This window comes from Pezoporus wallicus, unplaced genomic scaffold, assembly GCF_028554395.1.
Source record: "Pezoporus wallicus isolate ANWC-B61680 ecotype Strahan unplaced genomic scaffold, APGP_CSIRO_Pwel_v1 contig_5785, whole genome shotgun sequence".
NCBI lineage: Eukaryota > Metazoa > Chordata > Aves > Psittaciformes > Psittacidae > Pezoporus > Pezoporus wallicus.
In genome coordinates, this window is record NW_026641150.1 from 3,354,117 (window position 1) to 3,376,609 (window position 22,493).

Here is a 22,493-nt window from a genome sequence, read left to right on the forward strand (position 1 = left end):
TTTATGAGACATTATTGTCCTGTAGGGTGTATTTTTTTGCAAGTTAATGGTACACACTGCAGTATTACTTTAGAAAGGCAAGACTGTAGGTCATTTTGAAAATCATGGACTGTATCTTAAAGCCACAAGATGAGTCATGATACTATACCATAAATTTTATGCAGGATTTACAGGGGACAGTAAAGGTTTGTAAGGTGGAACTGTGGTGCACACATGCATTAAGTGAAAACTCATGATGCAAATGAGCTATGTGTCTTAGAGGCAGCTCTAAGAGATATTTCTTGTACTTCATTATAGGTTAGTGAAGTTTGCCCAAACATGTCCCGTATTCATATATATTCTGAAACACTGTTGAGCTGGTTTGGGGCGGGGGGGGGGGTGTTCTTTTTTTTTTTTTTTTTTCAGTTTAGATGTTACACTGTTATTAACGGAGGAAACTTTAGGAGGAAAGGTCTGACTTCTATGAAAATAAGTATTACACTTTTAAGAGGATTTTCAGATCGGAGTGACTTGGCCCAAACTAATTGGATTTACATGATTTCAGGCTAAAATATTTCCAGGGTCTTCTCAGCTTCAAAAAGAGAAGAAACAAACAAACTTCTCTCTGTGTTTAGTTGTTGTCGTTTCTTCAAAAGATTTCAATCATCACACACATTCCTATGTACTTTAAATACCTAATCATCTTCCCAAAAAATATAAAATAAAATTTGACTTCTGTATTATAGTTCCAGGCAGGCTGTTTGAATCAGAACAGTTCTTGAATCTAGTCAAAGATGACTCCTTATTCACAGCTGTTAGAATTCCTCAGTAGCTTTTCCGACCAAGACCTTTCTGGTGCACTCTTTTTTGCTGGCAACATTGTTCTTTTCACTTATTTTGACCCTATGAATTAAGTATTTCTTGACTTCATCTCCTCTTTACACTGCTCTCTTTAAACAAGCCCAGCAGTACTTCCTTATCAAAGAGTCCAAGGGCAGTAGTAGCATTCAGTGCTATGTAGGCATCTGCTTGAAATGAGAGGTGGGGAGTGAAATATTTGCTGAAGAAAAGCAGGGCTCATAAATTCAAAGCACGTACACAAGTTCACCTCATCCCACGTGAGGCACCTGAGTGTGTGGGTTGAGAGAGATATTTGCCATAGGCTGTTGGGAACAGCTCTTCCTCCATAAATTCACAGGAGAGCATAGGTGAGCATGTTCCTTAATGTGAATGGAAGTACCTCCTTCTGGAACTTTTCTCAAGCTACAGGCCGCTTTAGTTCCTTGCCCTTTTCATCGAGGAACAGACTTGCATCCTCTGGTTCAGACCTATTCATAATTCCCTTCTCTTCATCTCTTTTTCAGTGCTTGCTAAGCACTCTCTCCTGGAAAGCCATTTCCAGTTCACTAAGTGCCTTAATTCAAATGCAAAACTTTGCCACTCAATGCAAAACTATATTTTAACAAGATGCAAGGCATAGTTTTGAAACTCTTATAATAACAGCTTGTCAATCTGTTTGCTTGCTTCTTTCAGTACTCTTATCTTTATTACTATTCTGCCTATCTTTTTCCCTGTCCTCCTGAAGGACATTTTTTGCATAAACTTCATATACAGATGTGTGACTTGCTAAAGATGTGATACCATCACACAGCTAGTAATTTTTCTCCTTCATAGAACTTCCGTTTTACTAGATAAGGTAATACCATCATTTTCCAAAATGAACAGCATTTTCCAAATGTAAGTAAAGTCTTCCTGGGCATGTCCAGGTGGAGAAAATGGGGTGTGTGTGGTAGAGAGATTAAAAGGTAGGAGGGGAGTTTCAGCACATAGTTCTGCAGTGTGAATTTTGTGCCTTGTTCATGAGTTGCCATTCAGTATACATTTAACTTTTTTTAAAATTGTGGTTGGAATTATAGAGCTACCTGGAAATCAAAATATTCATGTACCCTCCATCTCTGGCTTGATTTAAATACTAGTCAGAATCTGACACTTCCTTCATGGCAGGGATCTGGTACTTTTACTTAGGTGTGTTGTAAATACAAATACACAGCACTTTAAACACATAGCATATAAAGGGTGTTTTGTGAACTAGTTTGAATTTCTTATGCCATTGATCTGTAAGGAAAGTCCCCAGAGCTGAAGCAACAGTTCAGGTCACTGTGGAATGTTGCGGGCAAATTGTTCATCTCCTTCCACTTTCTTCATCTTTTTTTCATATCATCCGTGTGACTCTGCAAGCGTCAGGGGTAGCAAATGGGCTTAGTCGTACATGTGATAGTTTTCAAATTGTCTTAGAATGGCTTAGATCTTCCAATTAAGTGTCCACTGGATACAAACATATAGAAGTGACTCGAGCTATCACAATCAAACGTTAATTATAACCTTCTTTTAGTGGAAAAGTGTTATGGTCTGCATTATAGAATGTTTTGTAACCAGGACTGTGGAGGTTCAAGGTGCCAAAAAATTTTAATAGGCAAGAACCTCTAACATGTTAGAATTGAAGTATATTATATTAGTGTGAGAGATTAACACATGCAAACTGAAGCTGAATTTTGTTAAATATTGAAGTGCATTGCAACTGCAACACAAGGGTGATTTTCTGTTCTATATTAACTTGTACTTTCCCCCTAATCTTTAATTCACAAATTGAGTTGGTTGCAGCAATCATAAAAAGCCTTGATGTAAATGTAAGGGTAATGAAAGCTGTTGATTAAATTGCAACTGAAAAGGCATTGAGTAGTGAATGAGATAGATACTGAGTAATAAGATAGAAAGCATATAGCTATGTTGAATTAAAGCAGTTTGCTTTAACGTCTTGCAGGAGTTTATCCTGTATTTCCTAATCATTGCTTGTTGTTTTCTTTCCTTGATATTCAACATAGAGTATATTTAAGCACACAGCACTATTTTTTGGTGTTGTCACATGAAGTTTGCTAGCACTTTGCTTAAGAAAAGCTGCAGAATTGATGTTTTTTCAATTGATGGGCACTGCCTGTGTTGAGATGCTGCAGACCCTCTCACTGCTGACTGAGAGGGCATTGACACCCCTGAAGTGCAGCACCACAACCAGTGTCCCATCCGAGTTGTTACATACAAAGTCGGGGAAATTTAGAAAGGAGTTGTCCACAGTTCCATTCTGCTGCAGTCTGAGATCGCACACTCATAATTATATTAGTGTTCTCAATAAATGTGGCGGTTCCATTGAAAATTTCAAGTACTGTTTGTGGTTAGTTGCTTTTATCTTCCTGATTAGCTGGCTCCACTTTGAAAGGGGAAACAGTGCTGCTTTCAACCATTGTAAGTGCATGGTTCACAAATAGGCTTTTATACTTTGGAAAAAAAGAAACCACAGATAAAAATCCTTCATCATAGTTCAATAAAGTTAAATAATTTAGGAATTAAAATCTAGGCTTGTTCCGGTTATGCTTGTACAGTCCTTCTGGTAGTCCTCCCTTTTTCTAAAATCTGCTGCTGTTTTCTCTGCGCTATTGGACTAGTAGTTCTGCACTCTTTCTAATGAATAATTAGAGCTGTTAAAATTTATTTTGCTGTGTAGGAGCTCTGTGTGTGAACCAGAACATTGTGTTTAGTCCTGTACAAATGCAGAAGTAGCATAGTTTTCCAAAGCTACCTGTTGGTAACATTCAGTTGGAGTAATTGAGGTGAAAAGCAGAGAACACTGCAGTAACTGAGACAGTATTCTGAAAATGCAAACTGATGTTTTACTGGGGCATTAGTAATAGGAGTCCTTCTCTAAGTGGAGTTTCATTATTTAAGTATCTGTTTCTAAATAGTACTGTTTTACCTGAGTTGTCAGAACTTTCTAATACAGACATAGCATGGATATAATTTAAGGCTTTTTTTTCTGGCAGTGAAACAACACTTTCTAAATTATATGAAAATAAAGCAGGACAAAAGTGTTGGATCCTCAGACCCGTACTCAGACACAGTGGTGTTGCTAGTGCTTTAGTATCTTTGCTGTTTCTATATGCTCTGTACTGTTAACAATTGAAAAGTAACCTTGAACCCCAGATGAGGTGGGAAGATTGTATTGCAGTGATTATCAAAGCTGTGGACTGAACAAATACAGGCAGTCAGCGTGCTGGTGGAACAGGCCTATGGCTGTTTACATTGGCCATGTACAGTACATACAAGAGGTCTGTGAACTGAGGCAAGTGTTAGAAATAGGATGTATTTTTAGCAGGGAGGTATAAATAACGGTATGAAGAGACCTCAAAGAGAAGGTGTAGCTTCTCTAATCTGGAAAGCATTGAGCTATAAGCATGGTAGTATTTCAGCCATAAGGTGAGAGTACGGGAGGTATGCCTTGTTTGGTGTTCAGAGACTTGCATTATGCCACAATAAGAGTTCAGGTCACTGTGTTTGTCCTTCCTAGCTTGTTTAGGGGCTTTACTGCTTATGAAATTCAGATCTCAGCCTTACTGTTTTTGCAAAACAGTTTTAAAAATCTATTAGTAACCAAAATCTTATTTTGCTAATACAATAGGCAGTACATACGTACTTTGGACCAAGCCTCAGTGTAGAGTATTGTAGCTTAACCACATCGCAGATGGATATTGCTGAATACTGTGCTAGTATGTCTGCTGTGGTTACAATTCAGGGTTTTGGGAACAATCTTGCAAGTTAATTGATGATCTCAGAAACATGGGAAAATATGTGAATCAGTAAAAAAGTGACTAAGAAAGCAAGAGATGGCAGCAATCGTAGTAATTCAATAGATTTTTAGCAGGTCAAGGTGATATCCATGCAACTGTCTGGGCTTTCCCTGCTAAGTATTTTGAACCCAGTTGTCTGCTGTAGAAGAGACATTTGCGGCTTTCCCTTTCCTGATATTTTTATGCAGGGCAATCTAGTTCATTCTTGCTGTTCAGATAGGTCCATAGACTTTACAAAAAGTATGGTTAATTAGCAAGAGAATCTTGCCTGATATCCTTATGAATTACAGCTGCAGCATATGTTTGAGCTGTTGCAGTTAAAAGAGCCTCTTTATATTTGAGTTGTATTCTGTATTGGTATGTTTTCTGGGACAGTCAACATGAGGAGATACCTTGTCTTAAAAGGCTCATAAAACTAAAATGTCTTTTCCAATTAAGGTGATGTTACAGCATCCGTGATGCTTCTGGAGCAGGGACCTGTAGAGCTAAGTGGCAAAGAATCATGCTGAAGACCATGGACAAATGTGTTTTCCAGGGGAGACTGGATAATTAATGCTAGTTTTTGACTGACAGCTGTAGAATAGTATTATTCAGAGGAGCTATCTGTGTAAGATATTCTGTAAGTATTCCTTGCATCTTTTCTGTCTTCTCTCTCCATCGCTACAGGTACAGTGTCTGTGAACATGTCCATATTTTAAATGATAGTGAGCTGAAGTGTTTTGCTATCCCACAGTGCTGCATTTTATTAACATGTTTTCGGGCTCTTTTTTTTGATTGCTCAAGGAATTGCTCTAATTAATTTGCTATAAGAAGGCATAGCCTTAAACCATGGGGACAAAAACCAGTTGATCACTTTTGATCTCCGTGTCAGGGATTACTCACGCTGTCTTTTGTTTAGCAGTATAAATGTGGGACAAAGAAGTTTTTCTTTCTCATATTGTATGTGAATTACTGCTGCAAATCTGAGGAAGTAACTGGCTTCACTAGTGGGACTATGGTGGAGGTGTTCAGTCATGATTAACGTCTTCTTGATATACAGAATGACAGGACATAGGTAAGAGTGTGCCATAAGTATTTGTAGGCAGTTAATACAAAAAGGGGTAAAGTTAATTAGCATGAAAAAAGGATCACTTCAAAAGAGATATTCACAAAAGGGTGAAAGAAAACTTAGGGCAATTTTCAAGTTGTTATCTCCAAAGTCTGTCCGTAGAAGGGGGGTTTTGGTTGGGTTTTGTTTTTTTTTTTTTTTTAATAATTAGACAGATCCCACTTTGGCAAGCGCAAGTGAAAATTCAGCTGCACAGAAAATAGATTTTTCCAAGCAGTAGGATGCACAGAAAAGCTTTGCTAGATGACACTATAAATAAAAAGTTCTTCATTTTAAAAGACAACATTACAGTGGGGGAAGGGGAATAAACAGAAGGGAGAAGAAATGCTCGATTCACTGTGGCTGTGAGTAAGTGCCTGTAGAGAATGTGTTGTTTCTCTTTTCTAGATCCCTTGCTAGTTTCCAGCCAGTACTGGAAAACAAGGCTGCTGCTGTAGCTTCTGTAGTACCAGAGAGGCTTTTTTGTCAGCATTGTTTAATGAGCTATTTTTAACTTGAGTACTAGCTTCCAAATGCCTCATTTTCTGTACTTGTTATTAATGGCAATATCTGGAAAACCCACATGGAACACATTCCCTCCCTGAAGGAGCCAGTGTCCTTTTTAAGATAGAGTGCTGGGCAAAAGGAAAAAAGCAGCAACTCTGTCAGAGTATGTATTTCCAGGTACTTGGAAGGCATTGGGAATGGTTCTGCCTCATGCTGCTGGAATTATATGTTTGACATGTTACATTGCTGTGCTTTTTTAGCTAACAGGAAATAAAGAATATGTTCACAGCTGATGAATTTTGTGTGGGAAGGGACTCCTGCTCCTTTCAGGGCCTCTCAGCAGGGCCAGGTGGATGTTGTGAGGTGATTTTTTTGGCTATGTTGTGGTGGACACAAGTTGCTTGTGTGATAAAGACCCAAGACTGTAGCTTTTCCTATGGCACAATAGTTACCTTTCTGGTTACTGTTAGCTTACAATTTAGTTGCAAATATAAACATTTGAAAGCGGCAACTAAAACCTTACCTGCAGTTAAACAGAACTGGATGTTGTTTGGCCTTCTGCATACTAGGAAGTGTTGGGCTTTAAGTACACTACTTGGTAGTTCCCATTTCTCAACACCAGTAGCCAAAGTGTTAATGTGCCTTTTGCTTCTCTTTCTCTCATTTGTAAAAAGCTAATGATATTGCTTTCACAAAACTTCTTTGAGGTTTCATGTGTTCATGAATCACTTAGAGACCCAAGAGAGAAGATCAGATTTTCCTGCAGGTTTCTTTTGTACTTCTGAAGTGTGTTTACTTTGAAGAAAAATATGTTTCCAGATTTCTCTTGAATGAAGTGCATGAGCTGCAGCCTTCAGGCACAGATGGACAAACAGTACACTTCTTCCACACACACTCTTGTTGTCCAAGAAAATGGCAAGCACTGGTCTAAGCCTTATTAAAATACCTTAGTAAAAGGCATTGAAAATACAAGATGCTCTGTGAATCCTCCAAAGGAATAACTGGCTGTTTGCAACTCCAGAGCATTGTGTTTTATGACTTCAGTTTCCTCAGTTGAATCGGAAGCACAAAGTTTGCTTCAGATAAAAAGTGTTTCCTGCGACTGATGCAAAGATGGCTTTTTCTGGGAGGGTGGAGGACGGGGAGTATGAGGAAGATGCATAGGCCTGAGCTGAGGTTGACACCTTTCTCCCTGCCTTGTGGTTATCACTCTTGGATGATAGCATCTATCTGTTTATAGCATACCACACTGCTCTGAACTCATTGGGAGCCAAATGCATGCTTCAGCACACAAAGGCCAAACATCCTTCTTGGAGGCTTTATTGTGAGCTGCGGCTCGTCCAAATGAGTGTTAATAAACAGAAAATGCCTAGAGAGATTACTTCAGTCCGCAGTCTCTCAGTGTTAAAATGTTTTGACCAGTCAAGTTTTCCAGTTTCACGTATTTGTTGTATTTTGCTTTGAAAAATTGCAGAATATTCTGCAGGAAGGGCTTCTGGAGTGATAGATACGTTTCTTGGAAAAAACTAAGCCATTGAAGAGACCTGGACTGTAATGTGTGCATTTATACAGCCTACGAAGTATCAAGGAGCTAAGAAACATTGTAGCAGTGGTCACAAAGCCCCTTATTTTATGGCAGTCATGAAGATACTTATCTGACATGGTCAACTTTTCTGATCTTCAGAAGTGCTACCTTGGTCTGGTGATTGTGAGACTTCACTTATGTGCAAAATATATAGATAAGTACCAGGTGAAATAAGCTGTTGGAAGGGTACTATTGGAAAGTCTTTACGTTCTTGCTGGCTGGAAGAAAATGCACATGCTGAGATAATCAGCTGTTCTAGCACAGATTTAGAATTTGCATTACAAATACTGAGAACCAGTATAAATTACCTTGCTGTACCCACTACTACAACCAGTAGCATTGAGGGGAGTTTAGAAGTTATTTCATGGTGAGAAAACAATGCTTGTTAAAGCTGTAAGAGGGATTCTTAAGAAGGCTTTTGGAGAGGGAGAATTAATTTGCACTTTTAGGACAAAAAGCACTTTCATTAAGGTAATAACAATTCTGTTTTCTTTGCCTGCAGGAAGGAGTTGAAGTGAGGGTTGCCAGAATATTCAATACCTTTGGTCCTCGAATGCATATGAATGATGGTAGAGTTGTCAGTAATTTTATCCTACAAGCTCTCCAGGGAGAACCACTAACAGTAAGTAATGGCCATTCAGTGACATGAAGAACTGTTTGTCTTTATATCCTATCCTCATGTGCTCTGAAACAAAATGGATTTTGGAAAACACTGAGGTTTCTTGCCCCCAGACTCACAGAAGTCTGGAGTCAGTGCTGTTCTGTGGGAGGCAATATTGAGAGCTTTTTTTATTACTGCAACCACCATGCTGTCTAGACTTTATCAAGAATATAATAGAGGATAAAATAGAATATTTTGCACAACATCACCATTTTGTAGGAAGTAACTGTCTGACGTTGAAAATTACTGAATATGACGAAAGGACTAAGGGGAGAGTTGTTTAGCTGCTCAGGTCAAGTAAAATGAATTATCAGCAATAAGCAGTAGTTGCGAGGAAAAAAAAAAAAATCCCCCTTGTATCATCACAGAATTTGGCTGACAGGAGTATCAAGTGTCCACCTTTCTAGAAACTGCATGAACTCAATCTCTTTGTTTTCTCAAGAGATTATTTACTCCATTTGAACCATCTCTTTAATTTGAAGATATTCTAGCCTATGCAAACACACCCATTTATGCTTTGTATTATTGTAAAGGAAGGGTTTATTAAGAAAAATAAGGAGATACCAAAACAAATTGGGAGGAGGAGGAAACTACACTGTATTTTCTAGCCATTGCCTGCAAATAAGAAAGGTAGCCACATAGATGACTTTGCAGAAATCATGCACAAATGACTTAGTTCTGTAAAACTGACCCTACAAGCTAAAAGAAAATAAGCAGAAAGCTCTATTTATGTACATAAAATCTGCGTCCTGTTTGCGCTGGGAGTCCATCAGGCCATCAGTGTGCTTTCCTGGTGCATTCCTCTCAGAATCAGTTACTGGGCAAACTCTCAAACCCCTGATCTTACCCAATACCTGCTAAAATGTGAACACCTGATTCTGTATCTGCCTCAGAGAGCAGCAGGTTTACCAAGTGACGAACGATGACGTGTATACTAATTGTATTGTCTTTCCTGTCCCCTGGGAAGACAGAAATGTCTTCTGTCCTTCGAAAAACCTTCTTTGCTGTAGCAGGTTGATAAGATGTGTGTGTTCCCAGTTAACCTTCAGTGCTTTCACCACTTAAATGTGCCTGCTAATAGCCTTCACAATCTTAAGTATTCATGTTCTAGGGACTTTAGTACCGCAGGCTGGAACTGCTTCCACAAACAGTGGAAAAAAAATAATGTTATCTGATACCATTATGTACACTGCAAGTATACTTTAATGTCTGGTTGAACTTCAGCATGTTTCTTGCTCCAAAGTGCCAGTGCATAACCTGAGAAACCTTTTTATTTTTTTCCCCTCTTAAGATTTTGGTATGAGTCTGTAGAGGTGACTTTGGGAGTCTCATCCTCTAGAAATTATTCTGCCTCCCATTTCCCCAAATAATACTGTTTAGAGCCAAGCAATCCCCCCTCCCCTCCCCTGATTGCTTTAAATGCTTACAGTATTGTGGGGTTTTTTTTTACGTTTTTTTTAGAGACCACTAATATTTGGTAGTCTCTGAAGTTGGCTGTTGTTAAGAGCAAATAAAAATTGCTAATCATAACCACTTCTTAGTAGTCTGAGTTTGCTTTAAACATTTGGCTCTCTTTTCTGGCTGCGTGTATGCTGCAGCTTCTTCCAGTATTTCAGGAGAGGACAAACCATGCCTCTGTCCTACATCCCTGAGTATGTTTCCTACATGCAGAGTTCTGGTTAATAAAATGCCTACAGATCTGTTTACTGGAGCCATGTCTGAGAGGAGGAAGACCTTCAAAGAACTGATACTTTGCCAAAGGCTCTGCAGGCACATCTTTTTCCATTCCTGTAACATTGAGCTTGTGCCTCGGGTGTTTGTCCTTGGGACATTTTTCTAGAGTGGTGAGGAAAAGGTAATTGGGCAACAGAGAACTTCTGTGTTGATGTAACTTTTGTAATTTTCATCTGGTTTTAGGTCTATGGACCTGGAACTCAGACGAGAGCTTTCCAGTATGTCAGGTAAGCCTTGTTTGTAACTGTATGATATTTACTTTACTTGATGGTTCTTTGAGCTTGGCCAGCTTTGCATGCATGTACATTTTAGTCAAAGAAATTTTGTTTATTCTTAGGCCAGATTTACTTTCAGAAGGGAGACACAGAAGCTTTTAAAAGCACCAAGAAACAAAACGTTAGCTGGTTTAGAACTTTGAATTGAGATATTAATGTGTTCTTCCTGTCAAGAGACAGACAGTTAATGGGTAGGTAAGCTTTTCATGCTGAGCAGTTTGCCACTCCTTGCATTTTAATGCAATACTGCCACCTCGTGTCTTTGGGGGTGTTGTGATCAGTGTGTGCGGTACATTCACACGTCCCCATCCTGGGAACAGAACCTCCTGAGGGGGTATTTGTGATGTTAGCAATACTGCAATGTACTTTGATACGAAAAAGAGAATCTGTTCCTCAGAATCTTCTGTCATGCTAACTAAAAATCCATGCCGGGCTTCTGGGTTGGTTTAATGATTCTCTGCTTAAGACTGTTCTTTCCCTCTGCTGAAAGTAATAACAGCCAGTAACAGACATTGTGGAAACTCCGTCAGTTCAAAGTAGCCACTTTGTTCCTGATTACAAGTCATAACGAAAGGGATCTGGATTTGTATGTCCGGGGGCAAGTTGCTAAGCTTGTTGCTGATAATCCAAAATAATTTTGGATTATTTTGCTGGAGGGAGGTAACACCAAATGCTCCATCCTTTCAGTGTTCAAGGCCAGTTTGGAGAGGGCCTTGAGCAACCTGATCTGGTGTGAGGTGTCCCTGCTCATGATGGGGGGAATTGGAACTAGATGATCTTAAGGTCCCTTCCAACCCAAACCAGTCCGTGATTCTGTGAAATACTGTTTTTTAACAAAATTGGTTTAAGAACTTAGGAAACAAGTAGACAATTCAAACAACAAACTGCAAGGAAAGGGAAGGGGAGTGTGTCATGTTCCTCTGTATTACAATTTGTTCTGTTTGAAATGTGTTGGAAATGGCCCTTCTAAATATGCTTGGATACTGGAGGAAAGAAGAAGTTTTAATTGTGTTTTGGTAATTTGATTTTATTTTTTTTTTCAGTTGTCTTTGATATGGTCAGGTGAACTATAGACACTTCATCCCAATGATAATTACCCTTTCAGACTAACCTCCAGTTCAGTACATCAGCAGGGACTGTGGAACAAACAAGAAAGCATGCACCCATTGAAGTATACACTGTATATACACTGCTGCCTGATCTGCTTTATTGGAGCTCTGAGGAGGCAGCTCTCTTTTTAGACAAGAATATTATTTATAGGGAAGTGGAAATTGCCTCAATCTGTTCTTCCCATTTTATAGCGATCTTGTGAACGGGTTGGTGGCATTGATGAACAGCAATGTCAGCAGTCCTGTCAACTTGGTGAGTATGAGACCTCCACTCTACTGTGTTTACTGTGCAGTGGCCAACATCACCTCTGTTTCTCTCCTTGTCACTGTTGCTGATTTCTAGAAGAAATAAATGGAGCAAAAAGGTTCTTTCCATTAGGAATAATATATTCTTCCATGTATTCTCTTTATAAGTAAGTCCCTAGATGTTGTGACTTTACAGTTCCAAGAAAAGGCTAAATGGATACATTTTCTAGAATTTTTCATTTGTTTTAGCAAAAGATTTATGTAATTAGAATAATTTTAAAAAATAATGGAAAAAACAGCAAACAAAAAAAAACCCAAAACATGGGGGACCTGCAGAATACACTAAGAATTGTATGGTATAATTTTCTAATATTGATTAAGGCTACTTAGAACTTAACTTTTCTAATAAAATTTTTGTTCTCTCACCTTACTCTCAGCAGTGGATACAAGAATAGAAAAAGGATGCATATGCTTGGTCATTTCTGTGTAGGCCAACTTTTGCCAGGTCAGACATTCAACTCTGCAAGGCAGTTAGTTGTTCACTAGATTTCCTTTTTTACTGTGGTCAGGAATTCATTTCTGTATTTCCATCCAATCAAACCCCATCACATTTTGTCTCCAGAAAACTCAGTGTTTAAATCTATGTGTACCTAGATATTCAGCTGTAAGTCAAACAAGATATAGTAAAGAAGAGTTTTACAACAAGAAAAGCTAAGGATGGAGGGAATTAGTTTTGATGAAGGTGAGCTAATGCGAACAGTAAAGCTTTTCATTTAGTGTTTTGTTCTGAAATGTTGATCTGGAGTTCACATGCAAGTTGTTTAGAGAAAAAAATAAGGAATATTGTATAGGCAAGCAAGTAGTCCTTATACATACTGATACATAAGCTGTAGGAAATGTGGAAGCAATTGTTAGCGGCTAAATTAGTTTGGTTTCCTAACTTTGGATGAAGTGAGAATTTAGCATACTTCATTATATCATCTGTCCTCCACTCAGCAAAGTCCTTGAATCCAGATTTCAAACTGTGATGTAGTTGTGTAGGCTGCTGAGTGGTATATGCCTTTACAGTGATGGAAGTGCATTTGCCCATTCTTTACAGCCTGATTTTCTTTGGATGCCCCCCCCACATACATTGAATTAGCAAGGCAAATGTAATGGAAGGCAACTTTTCTAATTAGTATGGAGCTTGTCAAAGTTAATTTTTATTTTTTCATCAGAGTAGGAATAAAGCATAATGTTTACCTCTTTCACAGTTTTACATGACCCTGTTGGAATCCTGTCAGAAATTAAGTTAATTGTTATTGTCATGAGTATCCCTTCTATTTCCAGGGAAACCCAGAAGAGCACACTATCTTAGAATTTGCTCAGTTAATTAAAAAGCTTGTTGGTGAGTATGATAAGTAATTCTTGGTAAAGCATATGAAGTACTTATTGTTGTTAGATGATTATTACTTGATTAGTGTGTGTAATATGTGGATTGGTCTTTGTAATATATGTAATTGGTCTTTGGATTAATAATTAATAATTTTATCAAAGGCATGTAATTGTATCCCAATCATATAATTAAATATTACTAAAATAATCCAGATCCTCTCGATTAGGTGTAAAATATTGTATGAGCAGTAGGATTAATACATTCTTTCCTGTGTATCTGTGCAATCTATACAAATCATTTTGAATAATGCTTATGCATTTTATCTTTGTTTTGGTACAAGGACATACCTAAATGAAATGTAAAATACATGAATGAAAATGTCTTGCATAATATCTCAGCTGAAATACAGATATTCCAGCAAGGTGGTTCTTCACAACTATGTAGGCTGTTCTCAAACTACTACTAAAAACCTCATGAGGGTGTTAGCACCTTTCTGGTATGTGTCTGGGAAGAAAACACTGGATTTCTCTTCATTCCTGCTCTGATATCTGTAGCAAATCAGAGCTCTCAAGAATGGAAGTGAATGGCTATGTTTAGTCTTTTAATGTGGCTTCCTAATGAGATGAAACATACTGATTAGCCAAGGATTTTCAGTCGGTAGATTCCAGAGCTGCTTCTGAGGGATCTGAAAAAGCCAAGTTCAGACATACAGAACAGAAGCTGCTGCATGTGATGTTTCTAATAGCAGATTGTCCCCTCTGGAAAACTTCTATGAATCCACAGATCAGGGAAGGAAGTTGAAAACCACAGCGCCAAACCCATCAGGCACGTAGAATAATTGTTGTCTCTTTGTTGGCAAACAGCTCGATCTGCTTCATTCTGCTCAGAGAGGTGGCTTTGGAGAAGGCTCTGAGGTTCTTAATGACTTTTGTCTCCATCTTCACTGGCAAATGCTCTGACCACACCACCCAAGCCTTGGAAGGCAGACGCAGGGACTGTGAGAATGAAGACCCTAGGCCCACTGTAGGAGAGGATCTGGTTTGAGACTGCCTTAAGAACCTGAACGTACACAAGTCCATGAGACCTGACGGAATCCATCCACAGGTCCTGAAGGAGCTGGCAAATGAAGCTGCTAAGCCACTGGCCATCATATTTGAGAAACCATGGCAGTCAGGTGAAGTTCCCGACGACTGGAAAAAGGGAAATGTAACCCCCATTTTCAAGAAGGGGAAAATGGATGACCCGGGGAATTACAGACCAGTCAGTCTCACCTCTGTGCCTGGCAAAATCTTGGAGTAGATTCTCCTGGAAGGCATGCTAAGGCACATGAAAATCAACAAGGTGCTTGGTGACAGCCAGCACGGCTTCACTGAGGGGAAATCCTGCCTGACCAATTTGGTGGCCTTCTATGATGGGGCTACAGAACTGATGGACAGGGGTAGAGCAGTTGATGTCATCTACCTGGACTTGTGCAAAGCGTTCAACACCATCCCACACGACATCCTTGTCTCTAAATTGAAGAGACATCAATTTGATGGATGGACTACTCGGGGGATAAAGAACTGCCTGGATGGCTGCACACAAAGAGTTGTGGTCAATGGCTCAGTGTCTGGCTGGAGACCAGTAATGAGTGGTGTCCCTCAGGGATCGGTGTTGGGACCGGTTTTGTTTAACATCTCTGTCGCTGACATGGACAGTGGGATTGAGTGCGCCCTCAGCAAGTTTGCCGATGACACCAAGCTGTGTGGTTCGGTTGATACCCTGGAGGGAAGGAATGCCATCCAGAGGGACCTTGACACGCTTGTGAGGTGGGCTGATGCCAACCTTACGAAGTTTAACCATGCCAAGTGCAAGGTTCTACACCTGGGTCGGAGCAATCCCAGGCACAGCTACAGGTTGGGCAGAGAAGAGATTCAGAGCAGCTCTGTGGAGAAGGACTTGGGGGTGTTGGTTGGTGAGAAAATGAACATGGGCCAGCTTCAGTGTGCGCTCGCAGCCCAGAAAGCCAACCGTATCCTGGGCTGCATCAAAAGGAGCGTGACCAGCAGGTCAAAGGAGGTGATCCTGCCCCTCTACTCTGCACTCATGAGACCTCACCTGGAGTATTGTGTGCAGTTCTGGTGTCCTCAACATACAAAGGACTTGGAACTGTTGGAAGAAGTCCAGAGGAGGGCCATGAGGATGATCAGGGGACTGGAGCACCTCCCGTATGAAGACAGGCTGAAAAAGTTGGGGCTGTTCAGCCTGGAGAAGAGAAGGCTGCGTGGAGACCTCATAGCAGCCTTCCAGTATCTGAAGGGGGCCTATAGGGATGCTGGAGAGGGACTCTTCATTATAGACTGTAGTGATAGGACAAGGGGTAACGGGTTAAAACTTAAACAGGAGAGGGTTTGGTTGGATATAAGAAGGAAATTCTTTCCTGTTAGGGTGATGAGGCACTGGAATGGGTTGCCCAGGGAAGTTGTGAATGCTCCATCCCTGGTGGTATTCAAGGCCAGGTTGGACAGAGCCTTGGGTTGACATGGTTTCGTGTGAGGTGTCCCTGCCCGTGGCAGAGGAGGTGGAACTAGATGATCTTAAGGTCTTTTCCAACCCTAAGTATTCTATGATTCTTAGTTCTACATCCATAAAATCCCATGGTAAGATGGCATATAAACTATTTGCTAGATTTGGTTAGAGAAATAGGTCTGTTTCTGTGTATTGTCATGAGGAAAGGCAAGTACTGTGTTGGCTGAGGCTAAAGAGTATGGGCAAAGAGAAGGTGAAGTCACAGTATCACAGTATGCTAGAGATTGGAAGGGACCTCGAAAGATCATCTAGTCCAATCCCCCTGCCGGAGCAGGAACACCTAGATAATGTTACACAGGAATGTGTCCAGGCGGGTTTTGAATGTCTCCAGGGAAGGAGACTCCACAACCTCCCTGGGCAGCCTGTTCCAGTGTTCTGTCACCCTCACTGAGAAGAAGTTTCTTCTCAAGTTTAAGTGGAACCTCTTGTGTTCCAGTTTGTACCCATTACCCCTTGTCCTATCATTGTTTGCCACTGAGTAGAGCGTGGCTCCATCCTCGTGACACTCCCCCTTTATATATTTATAGACACTTATAAGGTCACCCCTCAGTCTCCTCTTCTCCAAACTATAGAGACCCAGCTCCCTCAGTCTTTCCTCACAAGGGAGATGCTCCACTCCCTTAATCATCTTAGTTGCCCTGCGCTGGACTCTCTCCAGCAGCTCCCTGTCCTTCTTGAACTGAGGGGCCCAGAACTGGACACAATACTCCAGATGCGGTCTCACCAGGGCAGAGTAGAGGGGAAGGAGGACCTCTCTCAACCTACTAACCACCGCCCTTCTAATACACCCCAGGATGCCATTGGCCTTCTTAGCCACAAGGGCACAGTGTTGGCTCATGGTCATCCTGTCATCCACTAGTCCTACAGTGCAGAAGTGCTAACAGTCACAGAATTGTTGAGGCTGGGAGGAACCTCTGAAGATCATTTGGTCCCAACCCTTCTGCTCAATCCAGGCCAACTACAGTCAGCAGTGGCTCAGAATCATGTCCGGACTCCATCTGAGTACCTCCAAGGATGGAGACTCCACAGCCTCACTGGGCAACTTGTGCCACTGCTTGGTCACCCTCACTAAAACAGCATTTCCTGATGTTCAGGGGAGGCCTCATTTTGTGCTCATTGCCTCTGGTCCTGTCACTGAGTATCACTGAAAAGAGCCTGGCTCCTTCTTCTCTACTCCTCCTGTCAGGTATTTTCCACATGGATAAAAGTCCCCTGACCCTTCTCTTCTCCAGACTGAACAGTCCCAGCTCTCTCAGCCTGTCCTCACAGGATAGGGGCTCCAGTCCCTTCATCTTCATGGACCTTTGTTGGACTTTCTACAGTATGTCCATGTCTCTCTTGTACTGAGGAGCCCAGAACCGGTGTCAGCACTTCAGATATATCACACTAGTGCTGAGTAGAGGGCAAAGGCACATGGCTGGCTAACATGCAAGTTAGTGTCCACCTAGGACCTACCTGAGCAGTCATTTTGTCATAGAAGGTTATTTGACTGGTCAAGCGTAACTTCCTTTCTGTGAATCCATGTGGAAATCTGTGTGAAATGCTTTGTGAATCCATGTTGCTGTGGAACAACTGATTCACCCAGCTGTTGCATGCAGTGCAGCTATATCTGTGGAAGGCAGTGCAGTGGTAGAATTACGAAGGAGAAAGCTGCAGAAAGACCTAATGCTCCAATAGGTAGGAAAGATGTAAATGTAAAGCATAGTGAATTGCAGATGATAACACATAGTCTCTTGTTTAATAGGCAGTGGGAGTGAAATCCAGTTTCTCTCAGAAGCACAGGATGACCCTCAGAAACGAAAACCTGACATCAGAAAAGCCAAGTTATTGCTTGGCTGGGAACCTGTGGTACGTACAGCTGTATTACTGTTGTGTGCAGAAACACAGAGTGGCAGAGGGGGATGGAGGACTACATTATTATGATACGTTTTGGTTATCAGGATATCTGCTTAACACAATCTCCAGGACAATTGTTCAAAGGGCTGTCTCTCATATGTTGCCCTAGCTCATGATTCAGGAACTGCTGGACAAGATTCTATGGCTTGTGCCATGCAGAAGAGCAGATCAGCATTAGCATTTGTAATATATTTAAGTAGGAAGAAAACATTATATAGATAACCATTTTAACTTTTTCACATGCATGATATGAAGTGTCTGCCTTTCTGCAAGCCAGTTGAATCCTTTGAAATATGTGGTACACAGTTATGGGAGCTAATGAGTTTGCTGCTGTTTTGCTGTCATCCTCATTCCTGTTTTGCTGTGGTAACATGCCTTATGGAAGGGGAAAATTGCATTTATTTAATTAAAATATTTTTTTTTACTTTTTTGGAGTAAGACCATTTTTAAGATTACCCATAACAACATTACAACCAAAAAAAGTTTTATTTGGATTGATAGGGAGAAATATGAGCACCAGAAAAATCTTGTGGCTTTTAGAATCTGTTTAAAGGGAAATATGTGGAGCTCAAGCAAAACAGAAGCTAGCCATGGAGATGACACTTACTATTATTTTTTTTTTTATTCTGTTGGACTGAAGTAAACCCAAATAAGAAGCCCTTATTTTGGACTACAAGTATCACATGTAGAGGCTTGTTCTGAATGTTGGTCAGCTTGAAATATGCTCATGATTAGCCTAACATCTCACCACCCACAGTAATGTCTGTCCACCTCTAGAGCTTCGTTACCAGCCACCTGAGGTGATGTTAAGATTGTGGTGGTTCTGCATAGCTAATATGTAAGATACGCAAAACACCCATGGTTGCTGGTTTTTCCTTTCTCAGTCTTTTTGGTGAAGTTAACTGTATATAACCAGGCATAGCTGATGATAAGAGCTGGTTTCTTTGAGGAAGCAAGGTCTACTTAATTCCCAGAAAAGGTGTGACTTTCTTAGTTCCCTTCCTAGCTAGCACAGTGGTTTTGTAGTCTTTTTTAGATTTGCAGGCAAAATTCTTTCCAGGAAACGTGAACCTGTCTAGTAAATGTAAGGCTATCAACAGAAAAAGGCAACTCCAGACCATTCTGAAAAAGGATTCACAGAGGTACCTGTTATAAATAGACTGTGCCTGAAAGCACAAGGACCAATGGCAAGTGTTCCAATCACAACAGGTTTAAAACAGTTAACATTTTACTTCTGACCTTCTGTGTTTGACACAGTCAGTAACAAAACTTACTCTGAAATAGCAGTTGCAGTGTTGGTACATCAAGGCAAGTAGTTCTTGTGCTGTTATTTTATCCTCCTGTATTGATGATATCAGTGAGCATGTCACAGCATATGGCTCCTGAGAAAAGTGGGCAGTATTTCTGTTGTTCCCATATGTAAATCATAGTGTGTAAATTACAGACATAGAATATGAAGAACTGCAATTATTTGTATAGGATTTAAGGACACCAAATGAGATACTGGATGATAATTTATATCTCTTTTTCTGTATATCAGTGGAGCACTGAAGAAGTAAAAACAAAAATTAAAAACAAAAAACAAACAAAACCCACCACCTTTATAACCAGTCTGTGAGATTCTGTGAAAGAGGATCTTCAGTCATTAATAACAGAAGGGGCTTAAATTTCTGCATGCTTGTCTCTTTCAGTGCATTAGGAATTGAAGGTAGAATTATGTGTAAACAGATCAATCATAACCACTGATGGAGATCTAAATTTGTTGGAGATTTTTACTATGTCAGAAAATATATCTGACGTTTAAAAGCTAACACGCATCAGCAGTGCCAAGAAGTAACCAGAATGTGGTGCTGTTAATACATTGCCAGAGAATGAGACTTCTAGCAGTCTTTTGATAGCTGTATTAAAAAAGATGCTGTTGTGAAAAGGGCTGATGTGAACTCAGAGTGATATGATTCTCTCCTTGCTTTTGGGAACAGGTCCCACTGGAAGAAGGTTTGAATAAAGCAATTCATTACTTCCGTAAAGAACTTGAGTATCAGGCAAACAATCAGTATATTCCCAAACCAAAACCCGCAAGGATGAAAAAAGGAAGAACAAGACATAACTGAAGGCTCTTGGTTGGACAGGAAATTCCTTGCTTGACATTTGACAGATGTAATTTTTTGTTTCTTCTTTTATTTTTTTTATTTTTTTTTATTTGAGAGACTTTGAAACACAGGTATCATGAAGAACAAACTGGAATTTCATTCTGAAGCTTGCTTTAAAGAAGTGGATGTGCCTAAAAAAACAGATATTCCCCTCCCCCTGCAAATCTTGCCTTGCACTTTTTAAATCTGTCTTTTTATGTAAAATAGAGTAGAAGCATCTTTTAGTATCTTCAAGTTTTATATCTTGCTGTGAGATCATTTTGTTGTGACTGTCCTTGACAGTTTTATTTACTGGTTTCTTTGTGAAGCTGAAGATAAACACAAATGGGATGGAAAATGCCAATTTATTTATAAAATGGGTACTATAAAATATGAGATGTTCTACTATGCATAAGAAAAAGGGTAGTGGTATTGTCAGGTGAGAGACACTGATGTCTACATATAGAGGAATTTAAAAGAATTCTGTATGAGAGCTTTATGTATTCTTTAAAGGAGAGATTTTTTTCAAAGGTTTAGTTTTAGTTGTACACTCGAATTTGAGATATTTTCATTGATTACCATGGATAAGGATATTTTGAATCACTACTGTGTTGTGCGTACTCTGGGAATAAAGTTAATGTATAATTGGTTACAGTGGTTGAATATGCTATTTTAATAAAATATTGAAACTTCTCTTTACTGGTTTCGGGGTTTCACTGTGGGCACTTCTCTAGCATTACACATCTGTGCATTCATTGTGTATTAATTAGAAAGTAAGTCTGTAAATAATTAGCTCAAAGTTAGTAACTTCAGGTTTTCATTGCTTGTCTCTCAACAGATACGCAGGAAGGGCTGCAGGATCTCTGTTGAAATAGATTGGCCAAAACCATTGTGATTTATTCCAAATCAGGTAGTTGATAGTGATGCAGGAGTATAGGACTTTCTTTAAACTGTAGAGTCTAAGTGCAGCCTCTCTATCTGAGGAACTGTTTTCATGTTAAGCAATTACTGAATTGCCAGTAAATGCTTTCAAACAAAAAAAAAAAAGCAAGCAAATAACAACCAAAAAAAAACCAAACCCCCACCAACCAAAAAGATCCAGTTCCTTTTATTTTTAATAGTTCCTCTTTATTTTTAATCTAGGAGGGGGGATTGGTAGACAGTTTCTAAAAGGTATTTTGGCTTAGTGCCACTTCAAAATCCTAAATTGTAGCAAGCAAAGTGATTTGACTTTATCTCATTGAAGTTTGATGTTTTTTTAGCTTTTGATTATCTTTAGAGTGATTGTCAAAGTGGGAGTTACCTGTAGTGCTGATGTGATGCCCTGACCTAGGGAAGACTCTACAAGCAGTGTGGTGTTTAGGCCCCATTGTTTGAGCACGTCATGAGTCAGAGCCTCCTGGTGCTTGCAAGGCTTGGAGTCCCATCCAGTCTGTCTGGTAAAGTTCCCCAAGGACTCCAGCAATGATGGGGCTGCCGAGTTTGTTTGTGTGCCCTGTCTGGGTTGGGTCTGCAGCAAACCTTTCAAGACAAAAGAGTTTCTTCCCTGCTTATGTGCACAAGTTTTCTTCCGGTGGAAGTGTTGCGATGTAACTAAGATGGGGAGCCAAGCACCATTTTTCTGTCTGGACTCAGAGGTAGAATTTAGACATTACACATTGCCTTCATCTTTTCCATAGCTGAGCAGCTTGAAGTCTGCTTTTTTGTTTTAAGCCTTTTTCTAGGTACTACTTGATCTGGACATTTATTCCATATTAAATTGCCTGAAAAGTACACCGTGGTGTGCATACTCCAGATGTGCCTATAAACTGCCATTACTGATACACAGTGCACAAAGCACAGCCTCTCCTTATACTCAAAACTACAGCTGGATATATGTGCAAGTAGTGCCCACTTCAGTAGTTCTGTGTTGAGAATTGTTCATCTGCTCCCAGCACGGCAGTTTTAACCCTTAAGATCATGTCTAGGAGAAGGTGCTTTTTCTCCTTATGTTTTACTCGTGCAAATCGTGCCATTGGATGACAAAGCATCTCTGAAGAGGTGGTGGACAAGGTTAGACTAGTCCGACATTTAGAGCAGCCATTGAGAATAAATGGGAGCTGTGTTTACTAGCTGTTACTTCCAGAGATGGTTTTCGTTTGATGACATCTTCAGTGCAAAATACATACACTGTACTGGAACAAGTATGCTTCTCAAGATGCCTTACAAAGTCTGAATGTTTGGATACTACAGAGGAATTTAAAAGCTTTTTAGGTTACTTTACAGCCTGACTTCCTTCATAAAAAAGCAAGTCAGAGAGAGGGCAAATGGCTGATACCAATGCAACTGATCTGTAAGTGTGTGACATGCATCCCGCTGGGCCTGAGCAGCAGGTTGTATCGATTTGCTACTCTTGTACTGTTTCTAGCTTTTGTTTCAGAAGCTCTTGGTTCAGTTCACATCTTCATTCTAAATTGTGTCTTCCAGAAACAGCAGCTGAGGCAGCTGTTGCTGCTCTTCGTATCTGAAGCCAGTGACCAGCCTAGCTGATTCGAAAGGCATGAATCGTGGCTGTTAAAACAGACTCCTCAGGTGCTTAAGACTGAAAGTCTGGGGTAACTTTAAATTTTGTCTGGTCTGAATTGAGTCTTTAAGAAGGCAGATACTCTCTGCTCCCATCTGGGGTT

At 40.1% G+C, this 22,493-nt stretch overlaps 1 protein-coding gene across 1 annotated transcript in view; it reads left to right on the forward strand.

Moving 5' to 3' along the window:
• Nucleotides 1-20,520, forward strand: part of UXS1 (UDP-glucuronate decarboxylase 1) — a 61,405-nt gene extending 40,885 nt beyond the window's left edge. The window contains exons 10-15 of the mRNA XM_057422231.1: nucleotides 8,337-8,456; nucleotides 10,413-10,456; nucleotides 11,806-11,866; nucleotides 13,189-13,246; nucleotides 17,547-17,650; nucleotides 19,678-20,520. Of these exons, the coding sequence (XP_057278214.1) occupies nucleotides 8,337-8,456; nucleotides 10,413-10,456; nucleotides 11,806-11,866; nucleotides 13,189-13,246; nucleotides 17,547-17,650; nucleotides 19,678-19,809 (519 nt within the window). The 3' untranslated portion in view covers nucleotides 19,810-20,520. The remainder of the gene's footprint in view (nucleotides 1-8,336; nucleotides 8,457-10,412; nucleotides 10,457-11,805; nucleotides 11,867-13,188; nucleotides 13,247-17,546; nucleotides 17,651-19,677) is intronic.
• Nucleotides 20,521-22,493: the final 1,973 nt, after the last annotated feature.